This window comes from Anolis sagrei, chromosome 1 (genome assembly GCF_037176765.1).
Source record: "Anolis sagrei isolate rAnoSag1 chromosome 1, rAnoSag1.mat, whole genome shotgun sequence".
Lineage (NCBI taxonomy): Eukaryota > Metazoa > Chordata > Lepidosauria > Squamata > Dactyloidae > Anolis > Anolis sagrei.
The window spans coordinates 48,232,878-48,253,610 of record NC_090021.1 but is presented as its reverse complement, the minus strand read 5'-3'; the positions used below and the strand labels follow the sequence as shown (position 1 = coordinate 48,253,610).

At 40.0% G+C, this 20,733-nt stretch overlaps 1 protein-coding gene and 1 pseudogene across 1 annotated transcript; one reads left to right on the top strand and one right to left on the bottom strand.

The window, feature by feature from the left end:
• Nucleotides 1–528: 528 nt before the first annotated feature.
• SLC35B2 (solute carrier family 35 member B2) lies at nt 529–20,434 on the bottom strand. Its single transcript, XM_060754063.2, has 4 exons — nt 20,234–20,434; nt 6,362–6,555; nt 4,852–5,012; nt 529–2,807 (listed from the first exon to the last, which is right to left on the bottom strand). The coding sequence occupies exons 1-4, from the start codon at nt 20,242–20,244 to the stop codon at nt 1,869–1,871; spliced, it is 1,305 nt and encodes a 434-aa protein (XP_060610046.2). The 5' UTR covers nt 20,245–20,434; the 3' UTR covers nt 529–1,868.
• On the top strand, nt 8,061–8,125 carry LOC137095979 (U6 spliceosomal RNA; annotated as a pseudogene).
• Nucleotides 20,435–20,733: the final 299 nt, after the last annotated feature.

Genomic DNA, 20,733 nt, shown 5'->3' with positions numbered 1-20,733 from the left:
CCTTACCTTTTTTTCCCCTGTGGCAACATTTACATCTGATAATGGGAAGTTTCTTAGCCCATCCTGTAGCATAAAGGTGGGCAGACCAGTATCCTACTCATGTTTTGGATTACAGTTCTGGAAAGGAGTCACCATGGGCAATTGACAAGACTTGTGGACCTCTAATCCCAATTTGGGGGGGGGGGGGGGGTCTTATAGCAGTTCTGCCTTCCTCAGTTCAAACCAGAATCCTGCTAAATTGGCACAAAGATATAACCAGTAGAGCATTCTAAGGCCCTGTTAGCTATGAGAAGCCAGCAAATTCGCCATCATTCTAAGCCATGATGATTCATTCCACCATCAACTGCTCTCATTCTCAGGAGAGCTTTTTCACTAAGCAACATTTCCACTGTAAAAATAAAGTGCTTAATTCCGTAAGATGAGCATCTGTTGAAGCAGAACAAATAAAACAACCCAGCCAAGAGATTAATTCACTTTGCACTTTCACACAATGCTTTCTGAATGCTTAGAAACACATCCAGGCCATCATTTGCAGCATCTTTTAAATTTAATAAAATGAGAGTTGCGTTTCAAGAGTACCAAAATATTTCCCCTGCACAATATCAGTTGTAACAATAAAATGTTTAAATGGGCAAAACCCAGACTTTCTCCAAATGCAACTCCAGTCCTGCATCCAAGTCTGAGCTGCTGCTTATGGAGAAAATGACAATTCAGATCGGCCTCTGGGACGCAAACCCACCTGCCCCAGAAAGCTCTGAGCTACTGCCCAAAAAGAGGATAAAACAAAGGGTCAGAGCTGTGCAGCCAGTAATGGCAGCAGAGTCTCCATCCTGGCCAGCTTACTACCTAAAATACAGGTTGCTTCCAGAAAGCTGTGGAATAGTTCCTGGGGATTTTGGAGTACTTCTTGGCTTAAAAGGGCCGGCTGAGCCATGATGGAAACAAAACATGAGCCCAAAGTCACTTAAAGTGGCTCCCTGTATGATCTGTGAGCAACCTCTGAAAATTTGCCAAGATAGAGTGGAGAAAGGATTTGGGGTGTATGGGGACACTCTCTCCAACATCACCTTGCTAGGAAAGGTAAATATTATGAATTGGTTTCAAGGAGATGGTTGAAAAAAGGCAGTATTTGTGCTTTTCTAAACTGCTTGCAGCAACTGTAAATCCCCAAATGCATCCTGAGGTGGTTTCAGGGGAGTCTGGGATTTAGTTTGGCAGTAAGAGGAAAAAACTAAACAAAACAAAACAAAGTGAAATCAGGGAAGATCCCCAGTTTGCAAACTGTAAGCCATGTGACAAAAGAATAGTGAATGCTGGACCAGAAAATCAGAGATTGTGATTTAAGAAGCTATTCTGAAGACCATCTTGCGATCAGGTAGGGTAACGTTCAGAATCTCTTGATTTACAGTAGAGGCCATGGTTGTAATGATTACCAACCTTTCTTTCCATTTCTGACATTTTGGAGTGCTTATTTTAATGGGTATTTTTGAAGTTCATTCTGGTTATTCCCTTATATGCAGCTCCAACATAGCCAGCAGCAGGAGAACTGCCGCAATCTCCAAGCAGGGCGAATTTGCCTTGAACATAAAGCAACTATCTTGCTCCAAAATGATGAGTCCCAGGGGGCACTAGGCTCACCAACTCTCATTCCCAGGGAAAGGAATATCGATGACTCCTTTCTTAAGCAAGGAAATGCTCCGACAACAGGGGGGAAAGAACTCCCACATCTTCCAAGCCAATCCCAGCAGTAATTGGGGTGGGGGTGTTCCTCCCTTTCCAGCTTCTTGCTGGGCTCATGAGAGTGCTTAAGCAAGTGCTTTGGGTCTGGCAAGAAGAGTTTAGGGGGAGCATGCTTTGTCCCTCTGCCCCTAAACCTTTTGCACTGGGCTTTCACCAACGGGTGGCTTCTTTGCTCTTTTCTTCATCCGACTGCGAGCATAGACACGGAGGAAGAGTGCTATGAAGACCACGGCTACTCCCAGCCCTCCCATGACAGTCACAGCATGGCCATAGATGAGGCAGGAGAGGAGGATGGCAAAAGCTTGACGTAAAGTCATGATGATAGTGAAGACGGCCGCTCCAAATTGGTTGATGGTGTAAAAGATGAAGAGCTGCCCAAAGGCAGAGCATACTGAAAGGAGGACGGCATGAGCCGCAAACTCCGAATGGCGAGCCATGAAGCGAACAGACTCCAGTAAGGCACCTTGCTCCAGCAATGAGCCTACGGTGAAGAGGCACGAAAAGACATTCACTCCAAACATCATTTGCACTGAGGACATTTTGTAGGTGAAGAGAGCATCTTGCCAGTTGGAAGTGAAGCTGTCAAAGGCAATGTAGCCACCCAAGAGGACCGCGCCAGAGAAAGTGGTGACAGTGGAGAGCTGCTTGCCATGAGTGCTGGTGAGCAAGAACATGCTGACGCCGACGGAGATGAGAGCAGCTGTCAAGTACTCCCAGTATTCATAGCTCTTGCGGGAGACGAGCTTGCCCATTAGCATGACTGGGATCACCTTGGAGGCTTTGGCCAGCACCTGGGTGGGGAAGCTGATGTACTTGAGCGCCTCGTATTGGCACCAGCTGCTGAGAATGTTGGAAAGGGAGGCAAAGGAATACTTGTACATGGGAGCGCCGTGCCTGGGCTGCTTAATCAGGGCACAGTAGAGGCCGGCCACAGTGCAGGCCAGAATTCGGTTCATGAAAACCAGGAACTGGGAATCCTTAAACTTCTCTCCAGGGTCTGATTCAGTTGCACCGTATGTTCTGGTCATCACCCTTTCCTGGAGAACACCCCATGTCAAGTAGGATATCTGCAAAAGGAGGAGATTAGAAAGGCAACCTTACTATGATATAAATGGCAATGGCAACTTGGAGATTCCATCAGTAGGACCCATGTAGTTTCTGGTTCTTTAGGATGCTGTTACTCCAACTCCCATCAGGCCTAGGCAGTGTGGCCAACAATGATGGACGATAGAAAGTGCAATCCAACCACATCAGGAGAATGGTAGGCTGCCTACCCCTGATCCAGTTGTTTGAACAACTATCCTGGCGAGCTTCCCAAAGACAGCACAGCATCAACCTTTCCAACACTTATCAATGTTACCAGGGTTTAGTAATGTTACTTCAAGTTAAATAATCTTTAAACTAAGTCAATTGACTGGCTCTACTAGCTGCAGGGTTCTGGGAATTATACTTTAAGAAGTAACTTTTCCATGCTCTACAACGTATCTGAGACGAAGCCAAGGTTACACATTATGAGAATTTATTTCCCTTCCCAAGTGTAACATATAACCTGATTTGTTCTTCACTTCCTCCCAAAGAGAACTAGAATACTTTATATGCCAAACAGAGTAAGAGCACCACCTACAGTTTAAAACTGCAAATATCAAATACTAGTACAGCCAGAAGGCAGGAAATGCCAAGGCAAAATATCTTATCTGAACAAACAATCTGGATACCATCTGGTATCTGCTTTATGAGATGACCATCACAATGTTCAGTTACATATTTTACTGTTTTCTGAACTAGAAACAGGCACCAAAAGAAAGCACTGCAGCAGATACACCACTGCTAAGAAAACCTTTATTTCAGCAGCAGCTTTTAGAATAACGCATCAATCGTTTTCCTTATGGGAGCTGCAAGTTCATTGAAAATTGAGGCACAATTATCTCAATACTTCAGAAATACAAGAAATATCATTAATCCTGCTGTAGGAATTTAGAATGACCTGAGGCCTTTTTGCTTCAGTGCAATAATAAAAGGAATCTTAATCTTTCTTTTTTGGTTACAAATGCCACACAGAGGTTTGTGGCACTATCTGGACAAATATTTGCAAACTTTTTCACCTATAAGTAGCCATATTTAAAATTAATGAAATGTCAAATCAATTCTACACATGGTGAACCTAAGTCTTTTGGGTGCCTGCAGCAAGTTTGTTTTGTAATTACAGCTGCTGAAAAAGCAAATTTCAGCAGCTATCATTACAAAACTGACTTGCTGCAAACATATTTTTATCTATATTCTGCAGAAGCAGGAGAGATTTGACAAGCACATTTCTAGTCCAACAGAAAATGATTAGAAAGATAAATAATTCTGCTCAAAAGAAGCAGAAATCATCTGATATTCTAGCCTCTGTTCAGAAATGACTGGATGAAATGCCATAGACTACAGTTCTATGTTGCTTGATGATTCAAACAATGTTTAGTCTTCTAGAAGAGATCAGAGATTTAGGGAAGGGAAGCATCTAAACTCTCTGTTCCATCAAAGGTATATATTGACAGGCTCCCTATAATAAATATGTGCAAATATCAAATAAATACTAAATTCACAATTAATACACAAGATATATTTGCAACCTTTCATGATGTCAAAAAGTGTAACATGAATTTAGGAAAGTGAACAAAATGAAAAACATCACTTTCACAAATCTGTCTTTCGATACATAATACAGTTAATATCTGCCAGTCTCACTAACATTCAGCTTGTACTGACTAATGGGAGTTACAATCTGAAAAGTTTATGGCCCACCAAAACATTAAAGTACTACAGGTTGAGGGAATGGGATGGGACGGCAAGTGTGGTGAGGTACTTCAACCCAAGTTCAAAAACTTGCTTTATTGTGTTCTAAATTTTGACCATATTTTCAGATCTTACACTCATTTGTAAATAAGAGATGTAACCATCTTATCATATGATCACTGTGAAAATGATTGAGAAGGCTACAAAGCAAATCTTTTCATTCTCACCACCAAATAAATAATATGGATATATGACACCAACTCCTGCAATCACAGAAGTGGTTTATGGCTTTCCCCTTATCACCCCCTAAAGCACAGCAAAGTTCGTACTGTTTACCTGTAGGCCTGCTGCACAAAACAGCAGTTTAAAAACCTGCCGGGCTGTGGAGGATTCGACGGTCTCATTCCGAGCGGTGAGCAAGACATCATCCTGGTGAGCTGATTTGGCTTCGTTGCCAAAGACACACGACTTGATTACAGGAAAGCAAATGCCACGGCCTAAGAGGCAGAAGGGAAGTGAGGGAGAAAGTTAGCCACATAACTGTAACATCTCAATGAGGAAAAGCTACATCAACCAAAACTGATTTAAAATGGGGTCCTCTACAATCACCAACCCCCCATCTGGATTCTTTGAATGGCTATCCCAAAATCTTTTTCTCCAGTCCAATTCCACTCTTATTTCACTTGAGGTGCTTGGCCAAGTTAAGTTGAGACAAACATAGAATCATAGAGACCACAAGGCCCATCCAGTCCAACCCACTGCCACATATTTAACTCCAGTGATAACAGAAAACCATGGAGATGGTTGTCCAGACACTGTGCTTTTTACTGTTTGAGTAACTGTTTAGCTGTGACACGCAGATCCCCAAGTTTCCTCAACTTAACAACAACTATAGATGTTTACTAATACAATACAATAAAGGTGATGCTTTTATGATAATAATTAGCATAGTGAAACATAACTGAGGAACTACGGAAGAAGCTTAGCAGCAATGTTAAGAAGACATTATTGTCAGAAATATTAAATATTAACTGTGTATTTTGATTACAAAAGTGTGAATAAAGCATTGAAAGAGTGAGTAGGCCGAAGCCTGTAGAGTTAGTGGGCCAAACCTAGCATTGCTCTGAGGAGAGTGAGTAGGCCGAAGTCTGTTAGCGTTTGTTTGCCTCAATGAGGGAATTCCTCAGTCTGTGTGAGGTAAACCTCTGTGTATGAGAGAAGCCTCATATGAGGGAGCTCCAGTACAAAGGCTGCTGCGTGTAAAGCTACTATGTACTTATTTATTCGTATTGTGGAAACCTTGTTATTGTAAATAGTACAACTATATTATTTTACTACAAAGAAAAGCCTCCTATGGAAGATATAACATTGGTCGGTGTGCTTTTGTTCTTTTTATCATTTTGGGCTAATGGTGCTGGGTCACGCTGCTGCCACAGGGAGGAGGGAGCAAACTTGTTTTCTGCTTCCTTGGAGACTAGGACGCAGAACAATGGTTTCAAACTACAAGAGAGGAGATTCCATCTGAACACGAGGAAGAACTTCCTGACTGTGAGAGCCGTTCAGCAGTGGAACTCTCTGCCCCGGAGTGTGGTGGAGGCTCCTTCTTTGGAAGCTTTTAAACAGAGGCTGGATGGCCATCTGTCAGGGGTAATTTGAATGCAACATTCTTGCTTCTTGGCAGGGGGTTGGACTGGATGGCCCATGAGGTCTCTTCCAACTCTTTGATTCTATGATTCTATGCTGCTAAGTTACGCTGCTGTATATTTATGAGGAGGGTCTTTTATTATTAAGCCCACTCGCCCAACAATTATTATGTCCAAAGAGGACGCAAATTACTGCTACATACCTGTTTCAAGGTAATTCTTCTTCTTAAAATACTGTATAAGCAAGAAACCTGGTATCACAATGCTTGCATAGCCAGCAGCGTTGACCAAAAAACGGAACAGCCAGAAGTCTCCCCAGGAGTCCTGGTGAATAACCGGTACTTCGTCGTTAGCAGTCACTGTGGAGAGAGCAGCCAGCAGGAAAGCCAGGCAGAACCTGTCAAAAAGAAGAAGAGGCAGTAAGCCCAAGGCAACCCACAAGGCTAGCAAAAAGTAAAAAGAACCAAGTGTGTCATCACACATAGAGCACATACAAGATTTCCATCCCTCTAGAAATAGTATTAAGCACTTAATTACTATTTCTAGAGGGATGGAAATATATATATGATAGCCACACCACAAAATGATCTTCTAAATGACTACAGAAAAAGTAACCAGAATGAGTCAAATGCTAGAACTATGTTGAAAGGTTTAGATTTCATATTGGAAAAAGCAGGATACAAGCAGTCCCCAAGTTGCCTGTGCCCCTGTTGAGAAGTTTTCATCTCATTTTCTGTTCCTGTGAAAATTGGACTTTGCATAGTTTGGCTTGTTGTGGAAGCAAAGATTGCTGCTAAAGCTTCAGTGGAGACCTCTTTTCCCCATGACAACTCTTCCAGGAGTAGATTTTCCTTCTCTCACTTCCTGTTGTCTCACCCCAATTTTTAACTAGGAGTCATTTGTAAGTCAGATGTTTGTAATTTGGGGACTGCTTGTATATAAAATTACTGTATGGTGTGCAAAAATCACATATGGGTATTTTTCATCCTTTATATGCCAGCACCTGGAGTCATCTAATGAATGCGAATATTGGAGGACTCAGATTCCAATAGGTATAATGCTGTATATTGCAGTGGGACAGGAATGCTAAAGGAACTGGGCATTGGATTGGATCCAAAAGGACTAATACAAGGCAAAACATGGAGCAAATGGACAGGATTTTAGAAGCAAATGTGCTAAACTATTTGCATATTCAGGACTAAGTGAAGCCATTGTTGTGTATGTATTTCTCACATTCATTTGAAACTCTGCTGACCCTTTCATTTGATCTGGCATACTACCAAGGGCAGAAGCAATTACAAGCTCTGGTTTGTCAAACCTCCATATACTTTTTACATAAACTAAAATATAAACATAATAAACTGAGGATGTTGTATCCACTGGCAAACAAGAATAAACTCTAAATATCATCTTCCTGACATGAACAGGAACAAGCAGATCCTGGTATTGCTCAACCACAGAGTCCTTCCTACAAAATAAACACTTTGTCGAAAAAAATCCAGAAAACTCTTAGAAACATCAGGTAGAAAATATAGTAAAAAATTGTTGGGCAGAAAAGGCAAAATAGGATCATTCATACCAATCTAGAGGACGTCACTGGGACACATTTTCACACATCAGGGTAAATGCCAAGGAGTCATGTAGAAATTTACCATGCACATGTGAGTGGGCTATGGAGGTCCAAAATGACACCAATCAAAAAAGGGCAGACAGCTCAATGACTGACATTTCACCCTATTCACAGAAGAGGAAATTACATAGTCCCAACTGAAACGTTCCCTGCAAGGTTATGAAACGGTCTCCGTTATGAACATTTGGAAAGAGCAGTATATACGGGAACAAAGCAAAGAGCTGAAGAGGAATACTGAAAATCAGAAGAGGAGGCAGAGGGAAGTCCAGGAGGGATAAGATTAGCATGGCCCCTGCGCAAGGATGACACGCAAATTCGTGAAGCGTTCCATATTTTTATGTTGTTTTGTTGTCTCGGCTTATTGTAAATTGTCCTCTATGTGCTGTACACCACCACGAGTCGCCCTAGGGCTGAGAGCGGTGGTTAATAAGTGCAATAAATAAATAAATAAATAAATAAGGACCTACACAAAACTCTAAGGCAGTGGTTCTCAACCTGTGGGTCCCCAGGTGTTTTGGCCTACAACTCCCAGAAATCCGAGCCAGTTTACCAGGTGTTAGGATTTCTGGGAGTTGAAGGCCAAAAACATCTGGGGACCCCAGGTTGAGAATCACTGCTCTAAGGTTTGGATGTGGAAACATCTGTACAGTCACTCACCCTGGCCACTGTGCTTCTTGAGCTTCAAAAATGCTGCTTACACACTAGCAAATTGTTTCACAGAAATATGAATATTTTTCTCCCTTCTTCTAACAAAAAAAGCCACAATTATCAACATACTACATTTTACATGGTTTGTAGATGTTCCCTCCTCGCACATTTACTATGGTCAGTATTAAACCTCTCAAACCCTACACAGTTCTGAGCTGAATCCCGAACCTGCATATCCTTCCATTCACAAAAGGCTCTGATCCAGAGGAGAAGTTCCCAGGCAGAATGAGGGAGGCATCAATTCTCGCCGATCCACTGTTCCTACTGCAATCCTCAATCTACCACTCACCATCTGTGCTGGTGTTGGAAAACTCTTCAAAAAAGGAGAAATGGGGTAGGGTTTTGCCAAGGGAAGGGGAGTTCAGAGAATGGCCCTTCCTTTTTTGTTGGCGGATGAATTCAGAGAATGTCTCCACCATGGAAATGAAGCTGGATCCAACCTAATTTGTTGAAAAGAATTAAATCCCAAGCATGTACCGGAGTTCTACATAATTAATAATTACATCATAAGGAAAACCAGATCCAGCTTCCAAAGGAGAATTAGCACTCTTCAAACTGATGGCTGAACTCCTCAACCCTTTCCTTTGACCTGCCACCACCCACCAACAGCCCAAAGAAAGCATTGCAAGATTATTTCCAAGATATGAAACCACAGATAACTGGTTCTGAGTAAGTTCCAAAGGAAGCCTATTTTGTTCTGAGGTCAATTTCAATGGTTTGTCCTATTGCATGGTAAATAGTTCACTGTGGCAGACATGAGCAAACATATAGAAATAACTGCTAGAAAAAGCCCCATGTCTAGTTGCATAAAAGTGTATGGTTGGCACTGCACTCAGGAATTAGAACTCCGCATATATAATACTCTAGAGGCTTCCAGATAAATACCAAAAACTGTGAAATGCTTTCTCTGTTGTAAGATCAACATAACTAACACTACATACTTCTGGGAAGCTTTTCCAAACACCAGACCAAGGCATTTAACAAATTGTTGCATCCTTGTCCTAAACCTGGAATCAAACACCATCGCGTTTGGGGCCTGATACTGCAAACAGGGTATTTGATTAATGTCCAAATCTGGACCAATGTGCTGCATACACAGAATAAGTCGGTCTTAGATACAAAACACTGAGATCTGAATCTCTGACCTGCATTAGACTCACTAGGCAGAACAGCTTTCAAGTATTAACACAAGACTGTTGTGAGAATAGAAACAAAATATACCTTATAAAGTCAAATATATAGCTTGAGAAAATTGATTCAATTATATTCTTCAAAGTTTGTGGAATGCTGGAAGTTTGGAAGTTTCCGAGAAATGCAAGATTCGCTAATATGTTGCAATATGCGCTAACAAGTTGCAATATGCGCTTTCTTAAAAACCAATTATGTACATTTCCTCATGTGACTAGGAATGCATTGAACCCAGGATATTTCATCAAGGAAGCAGGCTGTTCTTTAAAAAGGAATCAAGCCGTTTTTTATAAAAACATCCATACTGATTAGGCCCTACCACCCCCAAGCCAATAATATACCTAACATCTATAGTATATCTTTTCATACATATTTTCTTCCAACTGCTTGGGCACATTTCCAAATATTTGGCTACCCCAAAGTTGCAGCACTTACATTGTTCAAACCAGCTCCAATGAGGTGAAATCTGGACAGCTCAGGAGCTCTACTGTTATTCTAAGCACAAAGACTAAGGCGGCCAAATGTCAGTTCTCCCGTGTCCTTGGTTAGCAGGTCCTTACTCAGTAAAGTATTTTTACCCTGTTTTCTCATCTGAATTACTTCAGACAGGGTCACCAGTGTTGCAGGTATGCCCTCACTTCTGCCAGACAGGGAACATCAGCACCACTGCTGGGCATGAAAGGAGCTTTCATAATTTCAAACCCACAAAGCAGCCAGGAAGTTGGAGCTCATCTATACATCTACTGTTTCCATTCACACTGGACAGGCATGCTTCTCTCTCTCTCTCTCTCTCTCTCTCACTCACTCACTCACTCACACACACTCACAAGCTCAAAGATAAACTGCTCTCTGCTTGGTTAAGAGAAGCTTGGGACAAAATCTCATTGGCAGACCTCAACCCTTCAAACAATTCAAAATATAGTTCTAAAAGAGGAAAAGGAATATTTCTTATAGACCAGTCTAGGTGAAAATGGCAATGAACCCACAAAACTGAGTATAAGCCTCAAAGCAAATGCCACTTTTGCTCATACTATTTGTAGGAGTGCTAGTATAACTGTTATCCTGTGGAAAAGCTTTTAAATTTATGTTTCCAGGGCTTATATTTTCTGGGTACACTATCAAAATCATCTACCAAGTAACAACACACTTTCTGCATATAATCCTGCTGGAACCATATAGACGTCATTACTAGCAGCCCTTGCCAACATTGTGCTCCATGAACTCGCTTAATCCGCATTGAAAAGAGATTCATGGTGGCATCTATTACTCGTATGTCTTATTTAATTCTGCACTGTTTGTAGTAGGGTATATTTACTCCTCTGCAACATATACCTATGTGCTATGATCTTGCCCAACTTGTCTTTAATTCATCTGATATTCAAATATAGCTTGGCAGTCAATCACCTCACATAACACGATTGCCAATTGTTTGTCTTTGATACATTCTTCACTCTATAAATTCACTCTATAAATTGCAGGCAGTCCCCGAGTTACAAATGACTCATAGTTAAGAACGGAGGTGAGACAACAGGAAGTGAGAGAAATCTATTCTTAGGAAGGGAAATTCACTCCTGAAAGAGTTATCATGGGGGAAAGGAGTCTCTACTGAGGCTATCTCACCAATTCTTGTTTGCACAACAAGCCACATTTTTCAAAATCCAATGATCAAAGGGATAGAAAGTGGGGTGAAATCCTCTGAACAGGTGCACAGACAGCAAAACAAACACCACAGGAGTGTTAGCCCTTCCCTATGATATCGAAAGCTCAAAAAATTACATACTTTGGGCTGGAGTTACACTTTAAAAATGTACCTGTTCCAACTTACAAACAAATTCAACTTAAGAACAAATCCACAGAACCTATCATGTTCATAACTTGGGGACCGCCTGTACTTGGTTTATAGCAGCAGTTCATGTATGATCTCAGGGTTTCTAACCTTATCCATTTGGTCTGTGCATGTGGTAAACACAGAAAAAATATAGAGTGCCACAACACCTTAATGGTTAACTGTCTTAAAATGCTAAATGTTTATTTACTGCTTTATTTTAATATGTTGTTTCCATGGGGAAATATGTATGAAAATGGAAGAGGAAGACGAGAAGAATAAAGCTAACAGTCATGTATGTAGTAACCCACCTCTTACTGCCTTGTACTTTACAAATTATAAAGTCAAGTTAATCCTTGCCAACTTTCATGGTCAACAAAAAGGAGATTTTAAAAGCCAAGGGCAGTTTTAATGCCAACCTGAGGGCAAGTGCAAATTAAAATCCAGACCCTTTTTAAATCTGGCATCTCCAGCCGAAGGTCTTCCTGGTGCACAGAACCAGGGACATACAGGAGTTGCTGGTTAACCAGCTTTCTGTGTTTATCAGGAGATGAAACATTGTAAGTGTTCATGCCAAACAATCATTTACAAAGCAGGACACAACTGGCCATAGTCAACACAATATGTTAAAGCTCTCACATGAACAAGGAACTTGAATTTGAAATGTGTAAAACTACCACACTTCCTGTAGAAAGTCAATATGGTTAATGATTTAATCTACTGTAACCATCTTTTTAATTTGCGTACTACACTCAAGTGCATTTAACGGTTGAATTTCAGGCTCTCTGAATTTAAGTAAACTCAGCTACAGAAAATGTCTTATCTTTAGTTTACCAAACACCATAAGGCAAACAAAAAACACTTAATGAGGTATTACTAGAGCTGTAAAGCAGATTGATGGGGATACAAGATACCTTTAGGTGCTTTTCATTTACAATGACAAAATATAAGAGGACTAGCCGTCCCCTGCCATGCGTTGCTGTGGCCCAGTCTGGTGATCTGGAAAATAAAGTAATTGGAAAGTGTTGCTTTCTAATATATGTAATTTATTTATGCTTGTGGGTAAACAGTATTTCTAGCTGTTTCTTTGCCAGTGTTGATGTGGAGATTGTCTGGTTTGCCTACTCTGGAACATGCAACATATAATTGTCCTTCTTTAGGGGTCCCTTTCAAATCTATGATACCATATCTGGGTGTGTGTGTGTGTGTGAATCATATATATCTATCTATATCTATGGCTGGATGGCTCTTTGTCAGGAGGGCTTTGATTATGTTTTCTTGCCCTGGTGAAGGGAGTTGGATTGGATGGCCTTAAGTATGGAGGTTCTGCGTGGGAAGTTTGCCTCAATTCTGTCGTTGGTGGGATTCAGAATGCTCTTTGATTTTAGGTGAACTATAAATCCCAGTAACTACAACTCCCAAATGTCAAGGTCTATTTTCCCCAAACTCTATCTGTGTTCATATTTGGCATATGGAATATTTGTGCCAAGTTTGGTCAAGATCCATCATTGTTTGACTCCACAGTGCTTTCTGGATGTAGTTGAACTACAACTCCCAAACTCAAAGTCAACCAAACCCTTCTAGTGTTTTCTGTTGGTTATGGAAGTCCTGTGTGCCAAGTTTGGTTCAATTCCATCGTTGGTGGAGGGCTTTGATTACGTTTTCTTGCCCTGGTGAAGGGAGTTGAATTGGATGGCCTTAAGTAAGGAGGTTCTATGTGGGAAGTTTGCCTCAATTCTGTCGTTGGTGGGATTCAGAATGCTCTTTGATTTTAGGTAAACTATAAGTCCCAGCAACTACAACTCCCAAATGACAAAATCAGTTTTTTGAGTGATGGTCACTCCTTGGGTTGGTATGTGTCTTGTGGGGCAATTTCTCCAGTTTGTCCAGTGCTTTTTGTCCAGTGCTTTTTGACTTATGTTAATCCCACAAACGAACATGACATTTTTATTTATATAGATGGAGAGGTGGACATGGTTTTGAAACAATGAGCTCAACTACTATGTTGGCAGATTCAGAATACGATGTGTGAGTGTATATATCCTATGGCTGCCTGTTAATTTAAGGTGCTTCAATGACTTTCACAGTGTTTTCTTAGGCATCTAAGGCAAGGAATATGAAACCATCTATACACCAGTAACACAACTCTCATTCATTTTTAACAGATCCAAAATGGAAAGGAGTGTCCAGAAAGCTCCTATAGTTGATGGCATCAGAGGACACTGAGATGTCTAGCAGAACCAACAGGGACACATTTCCCCATCCAGTTCCTGATGTAGGTTGCCCACCAAGGCAATCAAAGCCATCTCCTTCCCATGAACAGGCAAAAGCCCCCTATCTTAAACAATTAGAAATTTGAATACCCTTTTTTGCCCAATTCTGCTCATATACTAAACTCTTCTGTGGAAGTCCTCTTTCATATTCCTCCTACATAAAAAATATGGAGTACAATGAGACTTAGCAGGCTTTCTCATTGATGGCATTAAGGTTATGGAAACTGCTCTGTTAGTTTCTCTACAATCTTGCCCCTTCTCTATTCACTTTTAAATTTCTGGAGGTGGTTGTTTCTTTTATTATTGCTTTTAATCTGCTTCTTATTAGTACAAGAAATTTCTTAATTATGCAAGATGCTCTGCAGGTGTGCTTTAGTACAAAAATAGAATGGAAATATCCTTAAATTTTTTGCAGGGCTGGGAGAACGGAAATGTTGATTGAACACATAACATTAATGCCAATCCTGTCGATCTTGTGGTTTGTTTGTTTTTGTTTTTTACTTCAACTGAGAATGCCCCATATACAAGCAAATAATCCAGAGCTTGTTTCCCCAGTGCAGGTCTGTTTCTCTCCCACTCAACTACTTCAAGGTGGGGAGCTGGGGAAACACACCAATTCAAATGGACTCTGTGGTATCCAAACAGTCAAACTGTAGGCGTTGCTCCAGGAGATCGGCAATGAAATCCCTCCACAAACTGGGTGGATCTGGTCAAGTAATGCTCAGTAGAGAGACCATCCTTCCACCTTCTGATGTTTGCCATGACAAAATACAGACACTCCATTGTCAACCCTGAGGGTTATTGATGGCAGACAAATAAAACATGTATTGAGTTGCAGCCCTATGCATATTTACCTGGGGATTAGCTCCAGTGACTAATGTGGGATTTAATTCTGATTAAAAATACAACTGCTTAATTTTTTAAAATGCAATTTAACTACCCTTTGACTTTTAACCTTATCCAAAAGTAGCCAAAGACCTCACTCACACTAATGGTAGCCATTGTCCTCCACATCTTGATGGAATGCAACTCTTAGGATGTCTCACCATTTGCTATGTGATGGCTAGGGATGCTGGGACCTGCAGTCCAACAAAAACTAGAGTGCTGCATGTTTCCTATCCTTGTTTCAACAGAGTCTGTGATTCTTATCACAGTAACATTCCATTTACACCAGGTGATGACAATACTGGGATTACTCCTATCTCAAATCCCAATCGATAATATGGATCAGAGTCCCCATTCTACCCATACGGAGGCATGGAAAAAGATTAGAATATCATAGAATCATAGAATCAAAAAGTTGGAAGGGACCTCATGGGCCATCCAATCCAACCCCCCTGCCAAGAAGCAGGAATATTGCATTCAAATCACCCCTGACAGATGGCCATCCAGCCCCTGTTTAAAAGCTTCCAAAGAAGGAGCCTCCACCACACTCTGGGGCAGAGACTCAGGACTCGCCCTCTCGAAGCCAGCCTTCCCACCCTTCCTGGCTGCCCTTCTCGAAATCAAATAGATACAAATACAGGTTTCATGGCGAAATGTTAAACGATGCTTTTAAATATTAAGTCACATATAATTATGGTTCAATATGAAATGAAGAAACGAGGATGTAAAGACTAATTTGATTGTGAAATATGACACCATGCTTTAAAATGCTAAGTTCATATTATTATATTATTATTATTATTATTATTATTATTATTATTAAATATTAAATAAATGAGCAAGGCTGTAAATACTAATTTAATTATGAAATAAGACACCATGCTTTAAAATACCAAGTGCATATTATTATCATTATTATTATTATTGTTAAATATTAAATAAGTGAGGCTGTAAGTACTATTTAATTATGACACCATGCTTTAAAATACTATGTGCATATTATTATTATTATTATTAGTGTTGAATATTAAATAAATAAGTAAGGCTGTAAATACTAATTTAATTGTGAAATCATAGAATCATAGAATCAAAGAGTTGGAAGAGACCTCATGGGCCATCCAGTCCAACCCCCTGCCAAGAAGCAGGAATATTGCATTCAAATCAACCCTGACAGATGGCTATCCAGCCCCTGTTTAAAAGCTTCCAAAGAAGGAGCCTCCACTACACTCCTGGGCAGAGAGTTCCACTGCTGAACGGCTCTCACAGTCAGGAAGTTCTTCTTCGTGTTCAGATGGAATCTCCTCTCTTGTAGTTTGAAGCCATTGTTCCACATCCTAGTCTCCAAGGAAACAGAAAACATGCTTGCTCCCTCCTTCCTGTGGCTTCCTCTCACATATTTATACATGGCTATCATATCTCCTCTCAGCCTTCTCTTCTTCAGGCTAAACATGCCCAGCTCCTTAAGCCGCTCCTCATAGGGCTTGTTCTCCAGACCCTTGATCATTTTAGTCGCCCTCCTCTGGACACATTCCAGCTTGTCAATATCTCTCTTGAATTGTGGTGCCCAGAATTGGACACAATATTCCAGATGTGGTCTAACCAAAGCAGAATAGAGGGGTAGCATTACTTCCCTAGATCTAGAAACTATGCTCCTATTGATGCAGGCCAATACCCCTGCTACAGTTATGACAGCTTCAAGGCGTAACTGGTCTGCATAAATTTGCATGTGTGCCATTAAAATTTAAAAGCAATCTGACAATTATTTCAGATTAATTAATACAGAATTTAACAATACAATCTTGTACATGTGTACTTAGTAAATCCAACTGAATGTAACTAGACTAAGGTTTAATTAAAGAGATATAGGTTACTTATTCTTTTAATGAGCTCAATGTTCCAGTTTAGTAATATCAGAATAAAATCATTTCTTCATATCTTTATATCCCTCCAGAATAATGAGACCTTAATGCTAATTCTACTACAATGTGAAATCACTACATGACCTCGGAGAAACAATTATATATAAGATTTAAAGTTTCTGGTCTGAAAAAAGGGAAAGGGGTGCAATTAGAAGTAACCAACCTCACAGGGCAGTTGTGACAATAAGCAAGAAAAGAAATCTGTTGACAAGAAAATGGTACTGATTATCAGTTGGGCTTCCCAACAAGTAGATGGAAAAAGAATCACAGCTGAAGACATTTTGGACATTACAGCTAAATTTCCTCTTGGATGCATGGCTGACAGTCCCTTCCAATCAGAATGTTTGCATACTGAAACATCAAAAAGTAAATAGGTTGCAGACAATTTTGATATTTGGAATATTTCAGGTTTTAGAATTTCAGAAAAGGGAAGCTCAACCCATATATCTGAATCTGAATCCCAAAGTGAACCAATTAGAAATTTAAAAAACACAGATATTCAATTCAAAATACGGAAACATGCTTAATAATACACCTTACGTGTGTAAGTGCCTTCAAGATGCCTGTGGACTTTTGGCGACCTTGTGAATTTCATAAGGTTTTCTTAGACAAGGAATACTTAAGAGGTGGTTTTGACAGTTCACTCCTCTGAATTGTAAGCTGGATATCCCTTATCCAATAACCCTTCAAAATTGCTGAGACAGCAACACTTTTGCCCATTATTAAATGTGTACAAGCTTCGTTTGACACACCAAATTCTTAAATACAATATTTATAAAATTACTTTCAAGCTATCTGTATAAGAAACATCAATACATTTCTTGATTAGATTCCATAGCACTAAACCATGGCAGTTAAAATGATGTCAATCTGCATCCATTCTCGCATTGCTTTGTGGTGTTGTTAGCAGCATTTTAAACATACACCTGGGTTTATGTTTATGTATTCAATCTTTTACAACATTATTTAATTTTTAATATTAAATACATTTAACCCATGGGTTTTAAATTTGCTGTCTTTTATTATTTGTACCATGCATTTTAATATGTGTGATTTTAAAAATAGAAATGTGTTTTAATACATGCATCATGTATTTGTTGATGATGCATTTTAACTGTTGTGCCCTGCTTCAACACATGGGTAGAGGAGGGGAGCAAATAAAGCATTGTTTTTATTCTTATTAACTATTTACAACATTATTTATTTAAGTAACATTGAATGTATTAGTAAAAGTAAAGGTAAAAGTTTACCCTGACATTAAGTCTAAGTGTGTCCAACTCTGGGAGGTGGTGCTCATCTCCATTTCTAAGCTGAAGAGCCGCCGTTGTCCATAGACACCTCTAAGGTCATGTGGCCAGCATGACTGCATAGCGCGCCATTACCTTCCCACAGAAACAGTACCAATTGATCTACTCACATTTGATCGTTTTTTAATTGCTAGGTTAGCAGAAGCTGGTCCTAACAAAGGGGGCACTGAATGTGTTACTCCTTAATATTTTAAAATATTCATTTAATATTTTATGATTAAACAGATTGATACATCTTACTATATTTGATGCAATTATTATTATTTAATATTTGCAGCATCATTTATTTAATATTTAATAATACGTTATTTAACATTTGACATATAGTTTAATACTTCATAATTAAACTATTATTTAATATTTACAGCCTTGTTTACTTATTTAATATTTAACAACAATAATAATCATATGTGACTTGGTATTTTAAAGCATGGTGTCATATTTCAAAATTGAATTAGTATTTACAATCTAGTTTCTTTATTTAATATTTAACAATAATAATCATCATCATCATCATACGTGATTTGGTATTTTAAAGCATAGTGTCATATTTCACAATTAAATTAGTATTTACAGCCACATTTATTTATTTAATATTTAACAACAACAATAATATGCACTTAGTATTTTAAAGCATGGTGTCATATTTCAAATTAATATTTACAGCCTTGCTTATTTAATATTTAACAATAATAACAATAATAATAATATGCACTTAGTATTTTAAAGCATGGTGTCATATTTCAAAATTGAATTAGTATTTACAATCTAGTTTCTTTATTTAATATTTAACAATAATAATAATCATCATCATCATACGTGATTTGGTATTTTAAAGCATAGTGTCATATTTCACAATTAAATTAGTATTTACAGCCACATTTATTTATTTAATATTTAACAACAACAATAATATGCACTTAGTATTTTAAAGCATGGTGTCATATTTCAAATTAATATTTACAGCCTTGCTTATTTAATATTTAACAATAATAACAATAATAATAATATGCACTTAGTATTTTAAAGCATGGTGTCATATTTCTTATTAACTATTTTCCAGGTGTGGACTGAACCAAAGCAGAATAATGCTACCCCTCTATTCTGCTTTGGTCAGGCCACACCTGGAATATTGTGTCCAATTCTGGGCACCACAATTGAAGAGATATTGACAAGCTGGAATGTGTCCAGAGAAGGGCGACTAAAATGATCAAGGGTCTGGAGAACAAGCCCTATGAGAAGCGGCTTAAGGAGCTGGGCATGTTTAGCCTGAAGAAGAGAAGGCTGAGAGGAGACATGATAGCCATGTATAAATATGTGAGAGGGAGCCACAGGGAGGAGGGAGCAAGCTTGTTTTCTGCTTCCTTGGAGACTAGGACGCGGAACAATGGCTTCAAACTACAAGAGAGGAGATTCCACCTGAACATGAGGAAGAACTTCCTGCCTGTGAGAGCCGTTCAGCAGTGGAACTCTCTGCCCAGGAGTGTAGTGGAGGCTCCTTCTTTGGAAGCTTTTAAACAGGGGCTGGATGGCCATCTGTCAGGGGTGATTTGAATGCAATATTCCTGCTTCTTGGCAGGGGGTTGGACTGGATGGCCCATGAGGTCTCTTCCAACTCTTTGATTCTATGATTCTATGATTTCACAATTAAATTAGTATTTACAGCCTTACTTATTTATTTAATATTCAACACTAATAATAATAATAATAATAATAATAATAATATGCACATAGTATTTTAAAGCATGGTGTCATAATTAAATAGTACTTACAGCCTCACTTATTTAATATTTAACAATAATAATAATGATAATAATATGCACTTGGTATTTTAAAGCATGGTGTCATATTTCATAATTAAATTAGTATTTACAGCCTCGCTCATTTATTTAATATTTAATAATAATAATAATAATAATAATATGAACTTAGTATTTCAAAGCATGGTGTCATATTTCATAATTAGTCTTTACATCCTCGTTTCTTTATTTCATATTGAACCATAATTATATGTGACTTAATATTTGAAAGCATCGTTTAACATTTCGCCATGAAACCTGTATTTGTATCTATTTGATTTCGAGAAGGGCAGCCAGGAAGGGTGGGAAGGCCGGCCTCGAGAGGGCGAGTCCTGAGGGAAGGGAGGGAAGGCAGGGAGGCCTTTGGGGGCCCTTCCCTCAGAGCTGCCCCTCTTTGCCTTGGGCCCATCCATCCATCCATCCGCTTTGGACCTCTGACGAGAGAGAGGCGAGGGCTGGCTGGCTGGCTCCCTCCTCGGGCCTCTCTCCCTCCCTCCCTCCTCCGCTCCCCTGCACCCCCCGCGCCTCCAGCGTGGCCCACCTGCGGCCCATGGCTCCTCCCGGCCGGCCGGCCCCCCGCCTGCCTTCGCCCAGATGCTGCTGCTGCTCCCCCGGCGGCTGCTCTGCCGCTCTTCCCCCGCCGCCGACTTCGGAGCCGCGCCTCCCTCGAGCGCCACTGGGCGGGACTTCCGGCAGCACACAGCGCCACCTACTGGCCCGGAAGACTCCCTTCGGAGTGCATCCTGACATTGTGGAGCAACCCAGGGCAAACTTGGGCCACAGTCCAAAACACCTGGAGGGAAGGCCCAACTTTGCCCATACCTCATTGTAAGACATCCCAGCAAGAGATAATCTGTTTTCCACTTTCTCCAGCAAACGAGTGGGCACCACACTTGAAGAGAGATTCTGACAAGCTGGAATGGGGGACTAAAATGATCAAGGGTCTGAAGAACAAGTCCTATGAGGAGCGGCTTAAAATGCTGGGCGTGTTTAGCCAGAAGAAGAGAAGGCTGAGAGGAGACATGATAGCCATGTATAAAT

Excerpts from the sequence above, each read along its gene's own strand:
- SLC35B2 (XM_060754063.2), bottom strand. Across the intron at positions 5,013-6,361 it reads GAAGAATTACCTTGAAACAG|GCCGTGGCATTTGCTTTCCT; the intron begins GTATGTAGCAGT and ends TCTGCCTCTTAG. Across the intron at positions 2,808-4,851 it reads TTTGTGCAGCAGGCCTACAG|ATATCCTACTTGACATGGGG; the intron begins GTAAACAGTACG and ends CTCCTTTTGCAG.